General features: G+C 42.7%; 1 protein-coding gene across 3 annotated transcripts in view; it reads right to left on the bottom strand.

Moving 5' to 3' along the window:
• Positions 1-24785, bottom strand: part of ITGB8 (integrin subunit beta 8) — a 153188-nt gene that overhangs the window by 23551 nt on the left and 104852 nt on the right. For all 3 annotated transcript variants that reach the window (XM_033930923.1, XM_033930925.1, XM_033930924.1), the window contains 2 exons: positions 24485-24619; positions 9044-9449 (listed from right to left, as the gene is read on the bottom strand). In XM_033930923.1, coding sequence (XP_033786814.1) covers positions 9044-9449; positions 24485-24619 — 541 coding nt within the window. The remainder of the gene's footprint in view (positions 1-9043; positions 9450-24484; positions 24620-24785) is intronic.

Here is a 24785-nt window from a genome sequence, read left to right on the forward strand (position 1 = left end):
AGATGGAGATTCCAAATATTAAATAGCATATTTACCTACAATTAATCATTTTTTTCCTATAGGCATCATTTGCACTTGACTATGGAGCTCATTTTCAAAAAAACAAAATATCCACATAATGACATAAGGGAGAGATGGACGGGCCAAAGCTTATAATCAAAACCTAGCTTTAAAAAAACATCGGACTGCACTAGTTGCCAAAATCAAGATGTCTGTAAAGTGGGTGTTCTGTAGGCATGATGGAGGCATGATATGGGCGGCATCAGGGGATGTGTATAGTGGCGTGATAACAGATAGCAAAATGATCTATTTGGATGTTCTGAAAACATGCTCAGATTTAGACCTGCTTTAAAAATGAATAAGGTGAGAAACAAATTGTCTTTTGACCCACTAGTGATTTGGTTGTATTGGAGACTGGAGAGTAAGAAGTGGTTTGTCCAAACTACTGGAGAATAGCTCAGTGTTATATTACCTGTCCATGTCCCCCTGTCTGAACCCTCACCTAAATAGCTCTGCTATTCTCCTGCCAATTCTTTCACCCCACAAGTGGTAGACTGCAGCCACCTCTCTTACCTGCTTGTCTCTTACCCACGGTTCCACCCCTCCACTTCCAGTCACGTGATCTGTCTCTGCTGTCTCTGTGTGTCTATACTTTGTGTTAGGAGCTGGAGACTGAGTGCTAATTGTGTTAGGCATAGGGGTCAGAATGGGGGGGCCACAGGGGTTATGGCCTCCCAAAAAATTGCCTGGCATTAGGGGGGGAGCAAGCAGGGCAGCTTTCCTATGTCCCACCGTAGCCTGCAAGCTACTTCGTCCATGCTCCGGGGCTGTAACGCTGCGCTTGCTGGCTTCCCGACTCTTCTCCGATGAAATCATGAGGTTATGTCATGAAGGGAAGGGAGGAGAAGCGAAGCTGGAAAGCACTGCGTTAGAGCCTTAGAGCATGGGCAATGTCGCTTGCTGGCTACAGCGACATCGGCGGGAGGGAAGCTGCAACTTGCTGCTCTTGCTTGCTTCGGGCCTTCCTCGCTGCTGGGTCCTGCCTTTGCAGAAACAGAAAATAGGTGGGACCTGGCAGCGAGGAAGGCACGAAGCAAGGAGGAGCAGCGAGTTGTGAATGTTGTGCTGCCGATGGGTGGGTGAGACCGTGGGGGGAATGTTGGGCAGGGGGGGGAGGAAGATGATAAATGCTGCTGGGCTGTGTGAGACCACGAGGGGAATGCTGCTGCAGCACCCTTTTGGGGAGAGAGGGAAAGAGGGAGAAGGAAGAGAAATGCTGCTGCTGCGCCCAATTGGGGAGAAGGAAACAGGGAGAAGAACAGGGAAGGGAGAGGAGAGGAACAAGAGATGCTAAGTCCATGGGATGGAGGGAAAGGAAAGGAGATACCAGACAATGGAGGGGGAGGGAGAGATGCCAGGGCATGGAGGAGAGGGAAGGAGACATATGCCAGACCAGGGGAAAGGAAAGAAGGAGGGAGGGAGAGAAAGGAAGGAGAGGAGAGAGATTCCAAGGCATGGGGGAGGGAAGGGAAACTAAGGAGACAAATGCCAGACCAGAGGGAAAGGAAGGAGAGGAGGTGCCGCAGCATGGAGGGAGATATAAGAGAGGAGAAAGATGCCAGGGCATGGAGAGAGAGGAAAGGAAATAGAGATGCCAGCCCATGGGGTGGAGTGGGAAGGAAGGAAAGGAAAAGAGAGAGATACCAGAGCATAGGGGACAGGGTGGAGACAAAAAAATGGAGAGGGGGTGAAGCTGAAATGAATCATGTACAAAGGAGAGAAGGGGCACAGGATATACAGTTTATTGAAGGGACATAGAAAGAGGGAAGATGCCGTATGGAAGAGAGAGAGGGCGGACACTGGATGGAAGGGGCAGAGAGAATATGGACAGTAGATGGGGTAGAGAGAGAGAGCAGAGGCTGGGTGGAAGGAGCAAAGATGTTGCATGGAAGGGAGAGAGGACAAACGCTGCATAGAAAGAAGAACGAAGAGAAGATGATTAAAGCATAAATGACAAAAGGTAGAAAATTTTTTTTCTTGCTTTTTATAGAATCAAGTAGTCTTGTAACTATTGATAAAATGTATAAATAGGAAATGGAAATAAGGCAATATTTAGAAGCATACAGTGTGCTTTGTGTAGTTTAATTTTGTGGTTAATCATTATGTGTTAAGATTATATTGTGTGTATATATGAAAAATGAACGGAAAAAAATTGTATTACAATTAGTACTATTATAGGGGTGGGGTCTGGGGCAGAGATTGGGTGGGATCAGAATGGAGCTTTCAGGCCCCCCCGAACAAAAAAGTGTTCCGCTGCCTATGGTGTCAGGTATGTGTGTCTGGAAAGTGCGTGTCTGTGTGTGTGAGGGGGGGAGCAGGGTGACTGAATAAAAACAATTCCATATCTATACTCCTCAAGGTTACCACTTTCCTCACATTCCTAAGCACTGAGAGCTTCCAGTCTATCCTAACAGTCAACACAGGCCTAACCCAGCCTGCCATCTCCAACTGCCTCATCCAGTTCTTCCAAGCCTTCCTCATCAACACCCTGGACTACATCACCTTCCCCAGCACGCCCCAGGCCCTACAGAACAACATGGCTCAGTTCCACACCACAGCCCTATTCCCCTCAGTCACAAGCATCATCGATTGCATACGACATACTCAGAAACCACCCTGGGGCAGACAAAGTCACCTACCGCAACAGGAAAACATTTCACTTAATATGCAGGTTGTAAGTGATGCCCAGGGGGGAGATAAGAACATGTGTGGCCAATACCCAAATCCACCTGCATTTGGCTCTGTTTAGATTAGGTCTATCTACAACCACAGTACTCATGAACAGTTTGCTTATAAGTGGGCAGTGTCTTTATCTGTACCCCTTTTTTGTCTCACAGATATGTTTTATCATCTCTATTAATGTCCGAGTCTTTTTGTTCCTCAATACATACATTTTTCTTTGATCTTTTCTGTTTCTTCTTTATCTATCCTTTCTTCTCCATCAATCATGCTTCAATTTCATACACCCTATCTTAATACGTGACGTCTTCTGCTCAGCTCCACGCGAGCCAGCCTGTTTTTTCTGTTTTATTTTTTCTTCTGTTTTTTCACTCACAGTTTTTATATTCTTTACGTTTTTATAAATTGTATAGTTTTTAAAGTTTCCGCTCATGAAGCAATGTTCCTCACATTGGCTCGCCCTCCCGTTTTTGACCATCAGAGTAGAACAACATCTATTCTTTTTTTACTTTTTATTTTTTTTAAGTTAAGTTATTTTTATATCAGCCTATTGTCATCATCCTTTTTTTCTTTTAAAGCTCATATTTTTTAAAGGATTTAGTTCTCCTTATGCAGCCACACACATTTGTGCTCGCACGTTCCTGCTCTTTTGTTTATAAGAGCAATGTCACTGCATCTATAAGTTTTGCTTTCTGAGTGACAGCATTCCCGGTGAAGACGATAAACCTTTGGCTCCATTCTAACCAACTTTATGTTCAGTACGCTTTTCATTTCTTTTAGCAGTACCTACCCTGTATTTATTTATTTTTTGATTATATTGGTTCTGGTTTCTTATTTTTTCTTTTTTTGTGCCCCTTAACCCTTAGTTCTGTTTTTAGACTTGGTACATCCACTACAGTTATCAGCTACACCACTTTTGTTTCCCTTTAATTTTTATCCATTTATCTACTCATTCGGATTCCTTTGTCACTTTTTCCTCTTATATAGTTATCTTGACCACTGATAGTCCTTATCCAGCAAGGACTTTCTTTGCATCTGCTTTGTCAGTTTGTTTTACTATAATGACTTTACATGACATTAACATGTCTCTTACCTGACGGGTGTTGCATTTTTGGTCTCTTTATTTCATCTCATTTCAAATGTTGTAATTACACCTTTGCATATTTTTCTGAATGTTTTATTGGTGTATTTTATTCTGCTCCTTTGTTTTTAATATGTTTATTGTACATGTTTTATGCAATGCACTCATATTAATCTGTACTCTTAATGTTACAATGAGACTGCACATATTTATGAGTTGTTTAGTCTGTTCTCTTGCATTCCCATTATGGTCCTTTATATTTTATCTTATGTACTTATTTTATTGCTTAGTCTATTTATACCATTGTTTCTTATTGTTTTACTTATATGTGTGTTCATTGTTTTTATGCTCTTAGCGTCCACTGATGAAGGCATCATTTGATGCCGAAACTTGGATCCTTGTTGGGACTTTTTAAAGAATAAAGCTTGCACAATGGTTGATTTGGACATCTCTCTTGCCTTTTTTTGCTCTTTATATGTACCCCTCCCATAAGGCAATACTCTTTCACTCATGCATTCCCAAGCATCACCACACCTTTCTCACATTCTCCCAAAGCCTTACCTCTAAAATACTTAACCACAACAGTTCATGGTGCACCTAACCATCTCTAGCTGCACATCATTTGAAAACCACTATATTAACAATTCTCTTATGGCATGTATCCTTCATTGTAACAGGTCTCTGGGAAGCAACTGTAGGCACATCTCCTAAAATCCTCAGCCATGTAGTCTATGCAATCCGTTTCCACATCTGAAGGATTTCACAGGTGACTAGTAAGAGACAACAGACCTTTACATTAACCATTTTTCCATCTGTGGTGTGTGTAACTAGGGGGTACGGCTACTGGGTGTGTGGTTTGGGGACGGAGGGGGTTGATCAGCTCTTTTAATGCAAACAGTGAGGGTCAGGCAGGGATATTCATCCAAAGGGGTGATAAACAGGCAACAGCTGGGGATGTGGGCCTCCATCTGGGTCCAGCATGCCAACATGGTGGGAGTGTGTGCACAGTGGTAAAAAGCTATAACCTCAGCACCCTGAGGTTATGGGTTCAAATCCCATGCTGCTCCTTGTGACCTTGGGCAAGTCACTTAATCCCCCATTTCCCCAGGTACATTAGATAGTGTGTGAGCCTGCCAGGACAGATAGGGAAAAAATGCTTGAGTACCTGAATGTACACCACTTAGGTTATTAGTGGTATACCTATACTAAAAATAAACTGCCTTCAGCTTAAACACAAGATAGACTTATAGACAAGTATATACTGTATGCAGTAGAAAGTAGACATTTAAAGGAGATGTGAAGGTGGCTTGGGCTACCCTTAAAAATGTGTTTTTTTAGAATGGCACCAGAACTATACCTTGAAATTTTTTCCAATCAGGTTTTGACCTGGCATGGGAGGATGCTGGAGGGAAAATTGTTCTCACTTCTGAAAACTACCTCCTTTTGTGAAAAGTTTGTTTTTCAGAGATCAGCTCCTTTTTTAGTTCTTTGCAAGTATGCAGTTTAACAAAATCCATTACTTACACATACTAGCAACCCTCCCCCCCCCATCATTGCCTCTTTGCGGATGATACCAAAATCTGTAATAGAGTAGACACGCAGAATGGTGTGAATAACATGAAAAAAGACCTGGTGAAGCTTGAAGAATGGTCTGAAATTTAGCAGCTAAAATTTAATGCTAAGAAATGCAAGGTCATGCATTTGGGCTGCAAAAATACAAAGGAATGGTACAGTTTAGGGGGTGAAGAACTTATGTGCACGACAGAAGAGTGGGACTTGGGTGTGATTGTATGTACATATGGCCAAACAGGTTGAAAAGATGATGGCGAAAGCTAGAAGGATGCTAGGATGCATAGGAAGAAGTATTGATGCCCCTGTATAAGACTTTGGCGAGACCTCATTTAGAATATTGTGTATAATTCTGGAAGCCGCACCTTCGAAAAGAGATAAAAAGGATGGAGTCGGTCCAGAGGAAGGCTACTAAAATGGTATGTGGTCTTCATAATAAAGCGTATGGGGACAGACAAAGATCTGAATATGTATACTTTGGAGGAAAGGCGAGAGTGGGGAGATATGATAGAGACATTTAAATACCTACGAGATGCAATTGCGCATGAATCGAGTCTCTTTCAACTGAAAGGAAGCTCTGGAATGAGAGGGCATAGGATGAAGTAATCAAAGGAAATACTTTTTTACATAAAGGGTGGTAGATGCGTGAAACAGTCTCCCAGAAGAAGTGGTGGAGACAGAGCCTATCTGATTTCAAGAAATCCTGGGATAGGCACGTGGATCTCAGAGAGAGAAAGAGATAATGGTTACTGTGGATGGGCAGACTAGATGAGCCATTTGGTCTTTATCTGCCATTTGGTCTTTATCATGTTTCTATATTCTGCGTGACATCAAATATATGTACTTCTTTGATGATGCTCTGTGTATTCTATATATATAAAATCGGAGGTATGTGTGTATGTATGTGTGTGTATGTGCTGCGATCACGCAAAAACGGCTTGACCGATTTGAACGAAACTTGGTATGCAGATCCCTCACTACCTGGGGTGATATGTTCTGGGGGTCTCGCGGCCCACCTGCACACGTGGGCGGAGCTACAAACAGAAAATCAGATTTCACCCATTCATGTCAATGGAAAAAATGTAAAAAGCTGCCAACGCAAAAACGGCTTGCCCGATTTGAACGAAACTTGGCATGCAGATCCCTCACTACATGGGGTGATATGTTCTGGGGGTCTCGCGGCCCACCTGCACATGTGGGCGGAGCTACAAACTGAAAATCAGATTTCACCCATTCATGTCAATGGAAAAAATATAAAAAGCTGCCAATGCAAAAACGGCTTGCCCGATTTGAACGAAACTTGGTATGCAGATCCCTCACTACCTGGGGTGATATGTTCTGGGGGTCTCGCGGCCCACCTGCACATGTGCGCGGGGCTACAAACAGAAAATCAGATTTCACCCATTCATGTCAATGGAAAAAATGTAAAAAGCTGCCAACGCAAAACGGCTTGCCCGATTTGAACGAAACTTGGTATGCAGATCCCTCACTACCTGGGGTGATATGTTCTGGGGGTCTCGCGGCCCACCTGCACACATGGGCGGAGCTACAAACAGAAAATCAGATTTCACCCATTCATGTCAATGGAAAAAATGTAAAAAGCTGCCAACGCAAAAACGGCTTGCCCGATTTGAACGAAACTTGGTATGCAGATCCCTCACTACCTGGGGGTGATATGTTCTGGGGGTCTCGCGGCCCACCTTTACACGTAGGTGGAGCTACAAACAGAAAATCTGATTTCACCCATTCATGTCAATGGAAAAAATGTAAAAAGCTGCCATTCTCACAGTAATTCCAACTATAAAACACTTTTTATGACACTATAACCACTAGGGACATCGTTACTATTCTACCACGGACACCATACATATAGAGTTTGTATGTTCTAACTGTGTTTGTAACTGTTTCCTTCATGCACCCCAGTTCATAATGTTATTACATTACATGAGTACTCACATATGCTGAACTAGGAACACAGGTTTCATTCTGAACCGGGAAAAACCTACATGGAGTTTCTTTTCAACCTGAGTTTCCACATATTTAATTGTTTAAATCAATACTGAAACTTTTGTTCGGGACAGGGACAAGGTGAAACCGTATTTATCCCGCGGATACCACTTATTCCAACACATCTTCCTTTTCAGTTTAAGAGATTGCAAATTCCAGTGAGACTTGCATTCTCTATCACAATCAACAAATCACAGGGACAGACTATTACATACTGTGGAGTGGATATAAGATCCCCCTGTTTTTCCCATGGACAACTCTATGTTGCTTGCTCAAGGGTGGGTTCACCCAATAATTTATATGTTCTTGCTCCTGGAGGTGAAACTAAAAATGTTGTTTATAATCAAGTTTTGTGTTAGTTGTATTGTATTCATTTTGTCAAATATTTCACATTATAATTTGAATATTGTACTTTTTATAAAGCTGTAAAAAAATAATTTCATTCACCACTATAAAGTATCTTTATTTGAATCCATTTACAGTGTTATTGCTATAATGAAATACCCGTGCAACGCCGGGCCATCAGCTAGTTGATAATAAAAGACCCCATTTTCAATGAGTTCTTATAAAATCCTACGGTTCCTTGGAACAAATAGACTTTTGCAACTCCTTATATGTGGGTATAGGCGCTAAGCAACTTTGCAGACTTCAGCTTATCCAAAATGCAGCTTAGGCTAATCTTTAGGCTCAGGAAATTTGACTGTGACAGAGTACTATCAGAGACTCCACTGGTTACACATGGCCTCCAGGATCTCCTTCAAAGCATCATGCATCTTATTCCACATTTGCAGCAAACATTCATCAGAGGAACTTATTCACCTATTCTCCAACCCTACTTCACATCTACCCAAACTACTAACATGGTGGTCCTCCCTTCACCAAAAGGAATTAAGTACAAGCATTATCTTTAATTCCTTATTTATCTATATTGCTATCAAGATATGTACCATCTTGCCTTTAGAGATTAGAAAGGAAACTTGCTATCTAAAATTCAAAAGGCAGCTAAAAACATTTCTATACAATAAGCAGCCATGACTGATCCAGACACAACTCCCTTGACTCTTCCATTGGAGAAATGGAGCTTCCATTCATTTTTTAATCATTTTTAACAAGCAGACCATACTATGCTCTAATCTTATTCACATCTACTGTAGTCTCCCTTAACCTTCTCCTGTATTCCCTCTGAGTTTTCTGTATACTGGAAAGTCCATTGTCATTATGATTAACTCTGTTCTTTGTAGCTCCTTATGGTATGCACAGGTTCTTAACATTGTAAATCGCCTTGATCCTTTATAGGCATAGAGTGAGCCACAAATATTAGATAAGATGACCTCTACAAATGTATTCCCTTTATATCCCATGTGTCATACAGGCTACAACTCACTTTTGGAATTTCTTCCTATGAATATTCTCCAAAAGCACAAATTCCTTGGCCAATTTCCACTCAAAATCTTCTTTAAAAATGCTTAATAATAGTACTTTGTGCTTTGCATGCTCTCATTTTGTTTCAGTTTAGTTGTAAAGTGCCCTAGCTGATTATGATATAAGAACTGTAAATAGAAAAAAGGATGAATCTATCAAAAAATCTTCATTAGTTGTGTTAATATACCGAGTTAATAGCAGAAGTTTAGTTGGAATTAGATTTACCGGAACACAGATGTCCATGGTGGTAAGGGCAGGCAAAGTCATCAATTTCACAGTATCTGCCATATACTTTTCCCAGTTTAGTTATGTGGCATACACATTTCCCACATATACAGACTCCTCGACCACTGCAAACAGGCTGGCCTGGGAACAATTTGCAGCTCTCAGTGGGATATATATTTTCCTCTGAACCACAGTTAATGTCATTACAGTGATGATGACTGCAGTCTAAAAAAGCTTCGTCTACACATATCTCCTTCTGTCTTGAAGGACCATCACACTGACAATTACAGTTCTTGTGTATAATGATCTTAGCGGTTTCATTGAAACCAATGGGTTTAATAATGATGTAGTTTCTATCTTCAGCTACATCACATCCATTCATAGTAACAGTTACATTAAGAAGTACCTAAGAGAGGAGAGAAAAACAAAACAAGATTTCATTTAGACAAGAATCCAAAAGAAACATGTTAAGCACATTACCCAAAGATCATATTGTGTAGTGAAGTATAAAGCACTATCTTGCAGAATTAAAACAATTTTTTATCTCCTACCTTTGTTTTAATGTTCTTTGATTTAAATTCTCAACACATTTCTTTTATACTTATAACCCTTTTTTGCTATACATACATATGGTATGAAAAGATAAAGCAATATTTATATCTATATACTGTAGTATTCAGGAGTATGCCTATTCCTCGGACCATGAGTCTGACCCCTAAATCCCTTTCCTACGAAGAACAGTAGTTCCTGAAACACCCATGTACATCAGGAGACAAGGAATTCTCAGACTGGAGAGCAGGAGAGATCACAAGTTCCCAGTAGGCACTGCAGAGGTAGGGTTAGCAAAAGAAGAAGACCTGAGAAAGATGAGCCTCCCAGGGTCCATAGACAGTATATAATGGCTCCTAGAAGGTCTGAGGGAGCTGGAGCTTCTAATAGGACATGAGAGGCTGGAAGAACCTACCCATATGGAAGTGGAGGGGCCTGAGATACAAGGGGAGAGTGAAATGTCCATAGCAGAGTTTATGAACTGCTCCGACATAGCCAATTGGGTAAAAACCTCTAAGTAATGAAATCAGAGAGAAAGAAGAGCGAATTCCCATATACCTTGGAAGATCTACTTACAACTTTCTGGTTGGCAGCTAGAGGGAAAGGATAGTGCTTAATACCTAAGTAAAATTATCCCAATGAAAGGAGCTGTCAGAACTCTTACGGATGGGAAGTCCTAACCAAGCCAGAGACTAAGAAGAATCCTACCTGTTACAATACACATACTGGAAACTCATACAGTTAAAGTTTATTTATAATCTGCCTTTGTCAAGGTGGAGGACAACAACCCCCCCCCCCCAAACAAAATACACTTCTTAAACAACTGCCCCAAATTGCCATGATAAATCAGTCCAGCATGGCCCCCAGAAAACCAAAAAGAGCAATAGATCTAAATAGAGGCTCCATGCAACAGATACAGGTAGAGCTGTCTCTTAAAAGAAGACAAATCCATTTGTCTCTTCGACTCCATGGGTAGCTTATTGCACTCATAAGGTCCAGTCACAGAAAACACATCAAATCTGGTCTTATTCAGTCTCCACGGATATATGGAAATATCCAAATTAACCTTAAGGTTAGAAATACCACACTGTTTCTTATATCCCACAATTATCAGCAAGGAATCATTGCGGCTTACATAAAATTAATAAGGATTCATAACAGTAACAGTAAGGATCAGTTAATAGAGTTCATGTCTTGGATTACAGTGAGAATAAATGTGTTTTTAGTGATTTCCTGAATTGAAGGTAGAAAGGGATCTGTCGCAAGCAGGCTGGAAGGAAAGTCCAAACCTTGGGACCTTGGAGTTCAAAGGTAGACTCAAAGAGTGATTTCTTTTCAGATTTCACATGGAGGGGGAAGAGGCAGTTTGTAGCGCTGGATAGTTCTTGAGTTGTAGAAGGAATGCGTGACCTGAATGGCCGACATTAGCCTAGTTGAGTTTCCCCCATACATGCGACTTTAAATTGGATTCTGCTCTTAACTGCCACCCAGTGCAGCTCCACTAGTAGCGGACTGGCCCTCCCAAACCTGGTCTTGTGAAGAATCAGCCTAGCCACTGTGTTCTGGAGACTTTTCATTGGGATTTTACTATGTAGAGAGCTGCAATAGTCTAGATAAGGGAGAAGGATTGCCAGATTTTGAGATGGCATTAGGCATAAAAAAAAAAAAAAAAAACCTTTAAAATTATACTACCACATTATAGTACACTTCAGTGCCGGGAAAGATAAGAGGAAACTATTATGAAGAATAAAATTACAAAACACATGGAGGGGCATTTTTGATAGGACATCTAAGTTTGACTTTGGACATTTCCCGCAAGATGTTCAAAGTTGGAGGTGGAAAAATGGCTATTTTCATAGACATCCAAAATATTATTTTTGTTTTGAAAATAGTCTACTTAGATGTCAAGGCCACCAAGTTGTCCAACCATAGTATGTCCAAATTTATTTGCATTTTTGATCACATAAAAGTCCAAGTGTAAAACATCTAAATCCTGACCATTTGGACATGGGAGGAGACAGTATTGTAATGGACTGGCCACACAGACATTCCTACAAAGCAGTGGGGCAACTTATAGGGCACTGCTGTGAACTTCACATAGAAGCTGCTAGAAGTACATCTCACCATATATCCCTTATAATATATGGTGAGCCCTCCAACAACCCCAAAATCTACTATACCCACTTGGCTACCACCCCAAAAGCCCTTAATTTCCAGAAAGCTTTTGATAAAATTCCTCATGAGAAACTCCTGACAAAAAAGTCATGAGAAGAAGAAATGTTTTGTTGTGGATTAGGAACTGGTTATTGAACAAAAACAGAGGGTAGGGTTACATAGCCATTTTTCTCAATGATGGAGGGTGGAGTGCCACAGGGATCTGTACCGGACTGGTGCATTTATAAATTTTCTGAATATTGTAACGACAAGTGAGGTGATTAAATTTGCAGATGATACAAGATTATTCAAAGTGGGTTAATACATGCAGACTATGACAAATGGCAAAACCAAATTGGAAAATTGGGCATTCAAATAGCAGATTAACTTTAATGTGGAAAAATGCAAAGTGATGCACAATGGGAAGAATAATTCAAATCATAGTTACTGAATGCTAGGGTCCATCTTAGGAGTTAGCATCCCTTCCCCCACCCCTCCCCCCAAAAAAAGAAGATCTAGGTGTCATTGTAGACAATACACCAAAATCTTCTGCCCAGTGTGAGATGGTAGCCACAAAAGCAAACAGGATGCTAGGAATTATTAGGAAAGGGATGGCAAATAAGAATGAGAATAATGTCTCTATATCACTCCATGGTGTGACCTCACCTTGAATATTGCATTCATTCTGGTTGTCTTATCTCAAAAAAGATATAGCAAAATTAGAAAAAGTTCACAGAAGAGTGACCAAAAAGGGATGGAACTCCTCTCATATGAGGAAAGGGTGAAGAGGTTACTGCAACTGAGCTTGGAAAAGAGATGGCCGAAGGGGTATATGATTGAGGTCTAAAAGCACATACAACTTACAATTACCCATACACAATAATTTTATCCCTCCCCCTTCCATTAAATAATCATCATAAATAATAAACATTTTAATCCACCCCCCACCCTGGATGTGCATAAAACTAAGAACATAAGCAATGCCTCCGCTGGGTCAGACCTGAGGTCCATCGTGCCCAGCAATCCACTCACGCGGCGGCCCAACAAGTTAAGGACTTGTGCAGTAATCCTCTATCCATACCCCTCTATCCCCTTTTCCAACAGGAAATTGTCCAATCCTTTCTTGAACCCCAGTACCGTACTCTGCCCTATAACGCCTTCTGGAAGGACATTCCAGGTGTCCACCACACGTTGGGTAAAGAAGAACTTCCTAGCATTCGTTTTAAATCTGTTCCCTTTCAACTTTTCCGAATGCCCTCTTGTTCTTTTATTTTTCAAAAGTTTGAAGAATCTGTCCCTCTCCACTCTCTCTATGCCCTTCATGATCTTGTAAGTCTCTATCATATCCCCTTTAAGTCTCTTCTTCTCCAGGGAAAAGAGACCCAGTTTCTCCAATCTCTCAGCTTATGAAAGGTTTTCCATACCTTTTATCAGACGTGTCGCTCTTCTCTGAACCCTCTCGAGTAACGCCATATCCTTCTTAAGGTATGGCGACCAATATTGGACGCAGTTCTCCAGATGCGGACGCACCATGGCAGGATAACTTTTCTCGTTTTGGTTGTAATACCCTTCTTGATTATACCTAGCATTCTATTTGCTCTCTTAGCAGCCGCTGCGCACTGTGCCATCGGCTTCATTGTCATGTCCACCATTATCACCAAGTCCCTTTCTTGGGTACTTTCATTCAATAATATCCCTCCCATCGTATAGCTGTACCTCGAGTTTCTGCTTCTCACATGTAATACTTTACATTTCTCAACGTTGAACTTCATCTGCCATCTCGTCGCCCATTCCCCTAGTTTGTTCAAGTCCCTTTGCAATTCTTCGCAGTCTTCTTTAGTCCAAGCTCCAATAAATAGTTTGGTGTCGTCCGCAAATTTTATTACCTCACACTTCGTCCCTGTTTCTAGATCATTTAAGAATATATTAAATAGCAGTGGCCCAAGCACTGAGCCCTGCAGGACACCACTCGTGACCCTCCTCCAGTCTGAGTAGTGGCCCTTCACTCCTACCCTCCAACCAGTTTCTGATCTATCTATGTACGTCTCCTTCCACCTCATGGTTCTTCAGTTTCCGGAGTAGACGTTCATGGGGCACCTTGTCAAAGGCTTTTTGGAAATCTAGATATATGATGTCTATGGGGTCTCCTCTGTCCATCCGTTTGTTAATTCCTTCGAAGAAGTGCAATAAGTTCGTTAAGCACGATCTCCCCTTGCAGAAACCATGTTGGCTGGTTATCAGAAGTTCGTTTCTTTCAAAATGTTCATCGATGTTTTCTTTTATCAGTGCTTCCACCATTTTCCCCGGAACTGAGGTCAGATTTACCAAATTCAAGACAAAAATCAACTATCAAGTAATAAAAGATGTCAAACCAATTTAAATACATTACTATGCCCTAATAAATCCGCATTTATTTTCTCATTCCTATATGTGAGAACTGATGTCTTAGGAAGTCGATCTGAATGTTTTCCACTCCGGCCACGTGGGACACTGACAGAGCCTGAAGGTGGGCTTCTGCCCACCGGAAGAGCACCTGAGCCTCTAGGTGTAAGGGGGCACGTCTGGTGCTTCCCTGTCTATTCACATACACCACTGCCGTGGCATTGTCAAAGAACACCCTTACAGCTTTTTCGTCGATGACCTTTTCCAGCACTTTCAAGGTCAGTCAGATGGCCCAGAGCTCCAGATGATCTATAGTCCACCTCTTCTAATGGCGATTCCTCTGGCCCTGAATCAAGCAATCACCGCAATGAGCTCCCCAGCCGTAAAGACTGGCATTGATCCTGAAAGTCATGCAATCTGATATTCAGAGAGGCATGCCTTTCGATAAAGAGGTTTCCTGACAGCATAAGCTGGCTCAGGAGACCACTTCCATGGATGCTGGTATAGAGCCCAACACCATGCACTGGTAATCTGCATCACCAAGAGAGAGAGAATCTGTCATCACAGCTTCTGTTTGCGTGATTCTGGAAGAAAAACATGACCTCAAGTCATGTTGAAAAGAACTCCCAGATACTGCAGAGTCTGGGTTGGTTCCAGATGGCTCTTCTTGAAGCTGACAATCCAGCCCAACTACTGGAGCAATTCCAACATCCATTACACTGCCATCTCACATTCCTGCCTGAATGGGGCTCTGACCAGCCAATTGTCTAGGTAGGGATGTACCTGGATCCCCATCTTCTGGAAAAGAGCCACAAACACCACCATAACCTTGGTGAAAGTTTGGGAGGCTATCGCCAATCCGAACAGAAGGGCTGCAAACTTGAAATGAAGTATGTGAAACCTCAAATATTTTTTGTGAGCTTCAATGGAGACTCCAGTAGATGCACAATACCGGGCAAAGCTCTGGGTTTCTGGCCCAGAAATATCTAAGAAAAAGAACAATTTAAATTAAATCGTTAAATTGAGAGTGTATGTTTGGGCAGACTGGATGGACCATTCAGGTCTTAATCTGCCGTCATTTACTATATTACTATGAAAGATGGGAATATGCAGATACACTTCTGAGGTCCAGGGAGGCCAGAAATTCTTCAGGAGCCACAACTGTGATGACCGACCGGGGCGGTCTCCAGGTGGAAATGGGAGACTTTAGAAAGGCTTTCACTGCCTTAAGATCCGAGATGGGCCATCAGTCCTCTGTGCCTTTCTTGGGCATGATAAATTATCTTGAGTATCTGCCTGAGTCCGAGTCAAGGTTGGGGACAGATTCTATGGTGCCAATGTCCAGAAGTCTTTGAAGCATAGCCCTGACTTTGGCCTACTTCTCCAGCCATCCGGCTGGCTGGAGAGTCTACGAACAGATCCAGAGGAGGGTGGTAAAACTCTACTTTGTGACCCAATCAGATGATATCCAATATCCATTGGTCTAAGAAAATTATTCTCTCAACCCTGAAATGCTGACAGCCGCACTCCAATAAACAGGGGTGAGGCCACCACCTAGTGTCATTGGGGCTTTTGGGAAGGAGTGTTACCACAAGCCCCTGAGGACTGCTGGTGTTTGAAGCTGTTGAATTACCATAACCCTGGAAGGACCTCTGGACAGCGGTCACCTGAGTATACTGTCAAAAATGATTGGCGGGACTAAAATTGTTCCTATTCCCACCCAGAGGTCAGTATGGCCTACTATCCGGTAGAGACTTATGGTGGCGAAAGGCCATAAGGTCATCAAGGCCCTTACCAAAAAGCATCTGTCCCTTAAAATGCAGCATGCTTGAGGTTACCTTGGAGGCTGAGTCACCCAACCACTGTCTGATACAGAGCATTCTGCAAGCCAAGACAGCATAAGCTAACACTTTGGGCTAGATTCACTAAGCAAACCGATCGTGTACCACTCGGTTTGCGCTCAATTTCTGACCCCGGCTCGATTCACTAACCACCCTCCAGACCTCATCTGCACCGTATGCGATCAGCGCATGCAAATGAGTAAACATGCATGTAAATTTCTTAACGAGTCAATTCATGAAACTATTTCCTCCAAACCGACTGGCCTTTCCGTTCCAAAAAGTTACGACTGCTGAGGACCAGTCGTTTACATCCTTGATGGCTATTTCTGCCTAGCAACTGACGCGTGCATGTTAAGAACCCCATCAAAAATATATATCTACCCCTCCAAAAATCATAAATATCAAAGCTTTTAAATACATGTAAACCTTCATGTACATAAGCATTAGAAATATATTTTTTTCTTTTTTGGAATGCACATAGCAAGTGCGGGAGTGAATCTCGTATTTGTAATGCGCATTGCGAGAAAATCGCGGATTAACCCTGTGCTCTCCTTGCACATTGTACATTTCAAATATCAATTCCAAATAACTAAAAAAACCAAAAATCGAATAAAAAAAAACTTTTATGGGCCAGCTATCCCTCCCCCCTTCCTTCCAGCTGGATTGTCGCGTGCATGTGACGTCAGGGTGTCGCTAGTGGTTGCTACGTGCTTCACGGCAGATAGAGCCGCACAACCTCCTGGGATTCGTAGGCTATATACAACAGTGCCTGATCCCAGCGCATTCAACTGTTGTGCCTTCTAGCAGCTCGCTCACAAACCTCCAATGCTAAAAATTTTCAAAAAGCTACGGTCACAGCTTGTACAGCTAGCAACGGTACTTCAGAAAAAAAAAACAGTTGGTAAGAATACTTCCTTATTTATTGCCTTTTTTACGACAATGCTTTGCGGTGGGCGCATTCAGAGCCCGCTATTGACGTCCGCGATTAAACCACGCCCCATTTCTACGCAGTGAATTCCTAAATAGCTAGCGCATGCGTTATGAGCTTCAAAACCAACCAGTATACAGTGCGCACGTGCGTTGATCGATGTTTCAGTGCTAATAGCGGCGTGTTTGCATGGACAAGCTGTACTGAATCGATCGGCTACAATGACTTGGAAATGGTCAGGATACGAATAGGATATATTTCGGGACTTTAGTGAATCCTGCCCTTTGTTCATGACCCTTTAAGATTGTATAAGGCATCTGCCATGTAATCTACCCCTTCCAGCACAAGCTGGGGGCAAGCATCCTGCTGTGCAGATGGCTGCTGTTACAGTTTGGTGTGGCAGGCCTGAGTAGCAAATGAAGCAGCAGCAGCTTTGATCCTCAGAAGAAGGGCTTCAAGCTGTTTTTTTCAAAATCATGTCCACCTTATGGTCCTGAGCATATTTCAGAATAACACCATCCTCACCCAGGAGAGCCACCACCGAACCTACCTTTGGCTGGTCAAATAGCTGCTACAATTCTGGAGCCATGGGATAAAACCTGGACATGGCAGTAATATCTGGATGCGCAGGAAAAAAGGAGATCTAAGCATTAGAGCCACTCATGACTGTGTACTGGAGGATGGAGCTGCCAGCTTTAGTTCTTTAATAGGAAATAAGGTGGTGGAAAAAGGCTGACTTGAAGATGCGGCAGATCAGAGGGTCATCCCTCTGGTAAGGAGCCAGGGAGGCCTCTTGACTGCTGTATTCAAACAGGGAGCCAGAGTCATCCAAGACTGAATCTGAGTACTGAGACAAAAACGGCATGGTGTCTGACCTCCAATTCAGCCAGTCTGGCTCCAAAAGGTCATTGGAGCTCAGACCTGGCCTGCTCAATGGAGAAGCAGACACCGGAGGAGAGGATGCTCCCTGGGTTGATGGCTACATGCCCGCAGGCTATGCCAACTGACCTGGTCTCATCAGAAAGACTCTCTATATCAGATTTACAAATTCTGGGGGAATTTTAATTTACAAATTTTCTGCAGGGGAAGTCTGCAGAAGTGAGATAGGTGAAAAGTCCTGTCCAGATTGCCTATTTCTCGGACCCACAGCAGTTCACTAGCCCTGAAGGACATGGATGGGGCTAAGAACAAAGCTCCCGCCTCTCCCACATGGAAGCTGTGGCACGTGGTACATGGACGCTCCTCTGCCGAACTGGCACAATTTTTACAAGTTAAGTGTCCTCACACCCTGAGATATCCATCCCAGTTGATTAAAATCAAAATCGAGGGGTTTTGAGGCAGCTAGAGGCTTTTGGGAAAGGGGGGGGGGAATAAAAAGGGTTTGACTGAAATCCAAGAAGGCTGCCGCCGGTAAAATAGTGCCAAACACGGCCCGTGGAGACTTTTTGAAAATTGAAAAACACAGAAAAAGGAGTTTTGGAGGTGGAAGACCTAAACCCTAACCCCCAGGAACCATCAAAATTTAGATTTTCAAACCCATTCCAATTTTCCCATAAGAAATAATGGGGCTTTACTCACAGTTCTGTGGAGGTGCCTCCCTGTCAGCTATTTCAGTGCAGCTGGAGAGAAGGAAAGAACTCTATGCCTCCTATGCTTTCAAATCCAATTTCAAACTAAGAAATCATGGATTGAACATGACCAAGACCTCCACCCCTATAGAACCTCACAGTGTGACAGGGGTGGTAAACTATGCAGCTGGCACCTTGATATCCTGAGGGTGCCCTCAGCCTGCACTTAAGCCACTGAGAAACTCAGAAGACGATCTGACTCTCAGGGGAACGGACCCCAAGCCCTGAAGACATACAGCAGGCTGGCTCTCCAGATACACCCAAAGGCTTGCCCTGCAGAGCTGCAGTCTGACACGGCGGAACCTGCGTCCTTTTCAAGGAAGAGGATCCGCAAGAGGGTCTATAAGTATTTATGAGTAATTAAGTATTACCTCCAACAAGACGATTTATGCAGAGGAGTTTGGAAATGATTTTCCTAACCCAGGAACAAACAAGTGATAAACCACTAGTAAATGATCCTACCCAGAAGTCCTTAACCAAGGAAAGTTCTTATATGCTATGTGATGTTAGAGAGGTATTTTCTGGCTTGCAATGAATTCATGGCTAGTGCAATGAATTCATGCTGGAGTACGCTTATTCCCCAAGCTCACTTATTATTTATTTAGAAAAATTCTTAAAACTTATCTGTTTGATAAATATGTGACTTAATTGCCATTTTGTATTTTCTGAGAAATTTTGATATGCTTATGTAAGTAATTCACTGTTTGTGCAGTTCCTTCTTGCTGTAAACCGCCTTGAACTAATGGTTTGGCGGTATATAAGAATAAAAAATTATTATTATTATTAGTGACCTTGAGACCAAAGCTTTTGGAAGATTGCTATGTCTTTCTCTCCTATATAGAAAGGCATAATACCGTGTTTCCCTGAAAATAAGACACTGTCTTATATTAATTTTGGGCCCAAAAAAGGCACTAAGTCTTATTTTTGAGTAAATCTTTTTTTTTTTTTTACGTACATTGATCATCTCTCCCTTCCTCTCTACCCCAATTCTTCCTATTTCCCTTCTCTCCCTCAACATGTGCAGCATTTTTCCTCACTTTCCTAACAGAGTTGGCCATTCTACTCCAGGGTCCCTCCAACAGATATTACACCAGAAATCTTTTCCACTTAAAATTTCCAGCATGCAACAAAATAAAGTCTACCAAGCAAATTACCTTATCCATCCAATATCAATTAGCAAAATGCTCGAACTACCACTATCTCAGGTTTAGAAAACTTTTAAAAGCATTTCTGTACCAAGACAAGGAGACAATCCGACCTTAATTGAATAGGTAAAGGTGGAATAGAAAGCTTGATTAGCATATTACATCATATGCTATGAATTTATCTTATTGGGCAGAGTGGATGTACTATGCATGTCTTTAGCTGCCATCATCTACTATGTTACTATATACAGTATAATCCCGCGAAGTCGCGGTTCAGAGTTCATGGCCTTAGTTGTTTGTGGATTTTTCCTTAGAACTTTAATAATATTTTGTGGAAACCACAAACATCCTTCGCAATTTTTTAATGACTTTTTTCTTGGCAATATATAATTTTAACGCTAATTTATTTAGAACAATTTATTAATTTTGTAATAGATATTAAATTCAGCTAAATTTCCATATAAAGGTTTGAAAGTAGCCAATCAGGATATTTGGAAGTACCCAATTAGGAGGTTTGAAAGTAGCCAATCCAAGATGCATTCCAGCATCATAATAGTTTACCATGTGTACCATGTGTTGAGTGTTTAGCCGAGTGTTCTTGTGTTTTTTGTTTTGTTCTTCTTAAAGCCCTAAGATGCCACCCAAATACCCTGAATCGCGTCTGATGCAGCTAAGATAGGCAGCTGGAATGGATGCCCAAAAAATCCTGATATAGGCGCTTTTATTTTTACCACATCCATATTCACGGTTTTTCACAATTCATGGGTACTCTAGGAACATAACCCCCATGAATTTCAGGGGTCGACTATTTCCAACCCCTAACCTAAACAAGTTTCTGGAAATGCTTTCTTTTTAGCTGTCTACTATGCATACCTTTAGATCAGTGTCCCGCAAACTTTCTCAAGCTGCGGCACACTAAAGGTAGTGGCCATGGCTCGAGGCACCTGGAAGTGCGTGGATAACGCTATGATGACATCACGCACATGCGTGACATCATCATGTTGATATCTGAGTGTGTATGAAGGCCCTTCAAGCGGGCCCTGAGACACCAGTGGGGGGTGCCAGAGAGAAGGATTGGTGCTGGTGCCCATTGATTGCCTACAGGATGTGCCTCTCGCCATGAGAGGCACGTCCTGTAGGAAGTCAGCTTGTGCCAGTGCCTCTCCTCCTCCCCAGTGTACCGCGGCACACCTGAAATCTCAGAAGGCACACTGTTTGAGATACACTGCTTTAGATGGATAAGAGCTGGTCAGTTTTCAGAGTTAATTTACCTAGGTAAATGAATTCTGAAAATGGTTCTACCCTTTTACATTAACCTAGTAAATGATAACAAATAAAAGCCAAAAAAGCTCAAGTAGTCTGCCCACTAAGTTGTCTTAGAGCTATAACCACTACTCCATGCAGGTTCTTCCCCCATTCTTTCTTAGAAGTGCAAAGTTATTTCACTGATGTTTTGAACTAAAGTGCTCAATACTTGGTTTCCATGCTTAATTAGATTGAGCCCATTCGGGACAGAGAGAGTAGCCCAATGCCTATATTTAGTATTGTAAACCACTTAATAGCTATGTTTAAGCAGTACATCAAATGCAATAAATCCAATCCTCTTGCCATTTAGGGATCCTCTGTGTATAAGTCTTGCCTTTTTCAATTCTGTCACTATTATTTCCTCTACCACCACCTCCAGAAGAGTATTCTAGGCATTCAATATCCCTTCCATAAAAACTATTTTCTGATAGAAACATGATGGCAGATAAAGGCCAAATGGCCCATCTAGTCTGCCCATCCGCAGTAAAAATTATCTCCTTCTCTCTCTGAGAGATCCCACGTGCCTATCCCAGGTCCTCTTGATAGAAACATGACGGCAGATAAAGGCCAAATGGGATCTTAGTCTAAATGTTAGGGTTACCATATGACTCCAGAAAAAGGAGGACAGACTGAGACCTCCGGGTGTTACTTCCATTATAAGCAAAGGAAGTAAAGAGGACAGGTTGAAAGCAATGGAAGTTAACACTTGGATGTCTCAGTCCATCCTCCTTTTTCTGGAGCCATATGGTAACCCTAACCTTTGAACAGCTTACCATGCAAATGTGTTTTGCGGAGGGCAGACGTAATCCCATCCTATTGCATGTTTAGAAACCAGCTCTCATGAGCAGAGCTGGTTTGGGGAAGCACGAATAGCTGAGAGGCAGGGGAAGCCCCAAAGCAGCCTCCTGCCACTCAGCTGTTTGGTTTGGTTTTGTTTTTCTTTAATGGCACAGATGTTGTACATGTGTTACACACAAAAAAAAATCTGCCTCATAAAAAATAAACAAACACACAAAAAATGAGCTGCCTCTCCCTCTCAAACCCCCCCCCCCCCCCCCGATGATGGCTCTTGGGCTCATCCTGTTGCCTGCTTCACCTAGAGGTACGAGGATGAGCATCCGGTGGCAGGAGGGAATGGATAACCCTCCTGTTGATTTTTTGTAAACTGCTGGGGTGGGGGGTATGACAGAGGGGTCCTGGGGGGTGTCATGTGGTGGCAGGAGGGAGTGGGCATCCCTCCTGCTGATTTTCATTAAAGTACAGAGATGAGTTTGCCTCAGTGGGGAGGTGGTTTGTGGCGGTAGGAGGGAGTAGGCATCCCTTCTGCCTCTATTTTTGTTCTAGGGGGTCATTGGGGGGATGGGGGGGAAGAGGGCATCAGCTCAACTTTTTTTTTATGGGGCAGATATTGTGCATGTGTTACAAACACACATTCACTATTAGTTACCAATAGGTCTAGAGCTGTTGGTTTTTTGGGGCCGTTATTAGTGATTTGTTTATAGCACTGCAGTGGTAGACCATTAATCGGATGGCTCATTTTAATATTAATGACCTAATTATAATAGTAATGAAGTCATTTGCATGCCAGAGTCGGAGAAAGTACAAATGCATAGAAAACCACCAGTTGAGCAGTTTTGAACATCAGTTCAGCAAATTTGGTTGGTCGCTAAACCAGTCAAATTGGTTTAGTGACAATCGGAACATGATCGAAGCATTTAGTGCATCTAGGCCTCAATGGGTATTTGAATATGGACCTGATTTGATAATGTTTTTCTCTTCTCCCTTGGTGATCTTTCAGTCTTTTACTCTTCAAGGCAGTTAAAGAGATGCTCACTAGTTTAAAGGATGGGGGCACTTCTTCTAAGCACCAACCAAGAGTTTACTGCTGGGTGGCTGACAGAGGCCCTCCATAGGCAGGTTCCCTCCATCCTGAACATATCAGCTTTTTGGCACTCAAGATTTTAAATCATACACTGTAGATCAGGGGTGCCCAACACGTCGATCGCGATCGACCAGTAGCTCAAGAAGGCAACGCGAGTCGATCACGGAGCCCATCCCGGGCTCCGTGATAGACTCGTGTTGCCGTCCTGATCTACCGGGCCGATCAGCCTTCCTCTCCAGTGTTCTCTCTAGGGCCTTTTAGCTGGGCGGTCCGCCCAGCTGTCATCTGCTGCTGCCGCCGCTGCTGAACATTAAAAAAAAAAAAAAAAAAAAAACCGGCTTGGAGATTTCAGCCCGTAGCGAACTTATGCTCCGTGGCTCTAAAATGTGCGTGCCGGCTTCCCTTCTCTTCCCTCCGAAACCGGAAGTTATGTCTGGGGGGGGGGGGGGAGAGAAGGGAAGCCGGCACGCACATGTTGAGAGCCCTGAAGCAAGCGTTCGCTATGGGCTAAGGCGGGAGACAGGTTAGTGAAGCATTTGCTCTTCTTGCTGCCGGGTCCTGCCTACTTTCTGTTTCCGCGAAGGCAGGACCCGGCAGCATTTCCCCCAATAGGTCGATCGCGATCTTGGGCCAATCAGCCTTCCTCACCCCGATGGCAGAATTGATGTCGGGGAGAGGAATGCTGGTCGGCCAAAGCAGGGAGAGCTTGGGGAGGCATCGGCTTTCGGGCTTGTTATTGGTGGCGGTTTGGGGCCTGTTATTGGTGGCGGATTGGGTCCTGGTCCTCGATGGCAGTGGCTTGGGGGAGGGCAGGGAGAAAGAAAGAAAAAAGGCAGGCAGGGAGACAGAAGGAAAGAAGAGAAACAGAAAAAAAAGAAAGGGAGGCAGAGAGAAAGAAAGGGCAGGGAGAGAGGAAGGAAAAGTTGGGTGAGGGAATGAGGTCTGGAGGAGAGGAAGCATACAGGCTAAAAGAAGGGAAGAAAGATTGGATGCACAGTCAGAAGAAGAAAGTGCAACCGGAGACTCATGAAATCACCAGACAAGGTAGGAAAAATGATTTTATTTTACATTTAGTGATCAAAATGTGTCTGAATTTATATCTGCTGTCTATATTTTACACTAAGGTCCCCTTTTACTAAACCGCAATAGAGTTTTTTAGCGCAGGGGGCCTATGAGCATCGAGAGCAGCGCTGGGCATTCAGCGCAGCTCCCTGCGCTCTAAAAACTGCTATCGTGGTTTAGTAAAAAGGGAGGGGGGTATATATTTGTCTATTTTTGTATGGTTGTTACTGAGGTGATAGTGCATAGAGTCATCTGCTTTGACCTCTTTGAAAAACCCTGGAATAGGAATGATAATTAACATTTTCTATGCGTACAGTGTGCGTTGTGTTTTTTTAAAATTTTATTGTTGGTAGATCATTTTGACTTGGTCATTTTAAAAGTAGCTCGCAAGCCCAAAAAGTGTGGGCACCCCTGCTGTAGATATTTTAGGTACCCTGTTCTTTCTTCAGGGGAATAGACCGACCCTGTTTCTTGATAAAAGAAGCCATCACTGCCAATTCTTCTGTGGTCTGTGTGTTTCTTTGTATTTAAATAAAGAATGATAGGGGGGGGAATGGAGACTTACTTTGTCATTGCTTTTCACATTTGTGCAACCTTCCATGCCAGGTTTTCTGGTGCCATCAGGACACAAGGCAGTGATGTTAACATGAAGGCCCCTGATGGGATTTTCCACCTGAACTTTTACTTCAGAAAGTAGTTTCTGCAAAGGACAATAATCTTGATTATAATACTTTCTGAGGTTAAAATCAAGCATTTATTTTAATAAATACAATTGTACTTAAATCAAATAAACATAGTTAACACAGTAGATGATGGCAGATAAAGACCCAAATGGTCCATCCAGTCTGCCCAACCGGATTCAATCT

This window comes from Geotrypetes seraphini, chromosome 2 (genome assembly GCF_902459505.1).
Source record: "Geotrypetes seraphini chromosome 2, aGeoSer1.1, whole genome shotgun sequence".
NCBI lineage: Eukaryota > Metazoa > Chordata > Amphibia > Gymnophiona > Dermophiidae > Geotrypetes > Geotrypetes seraphini.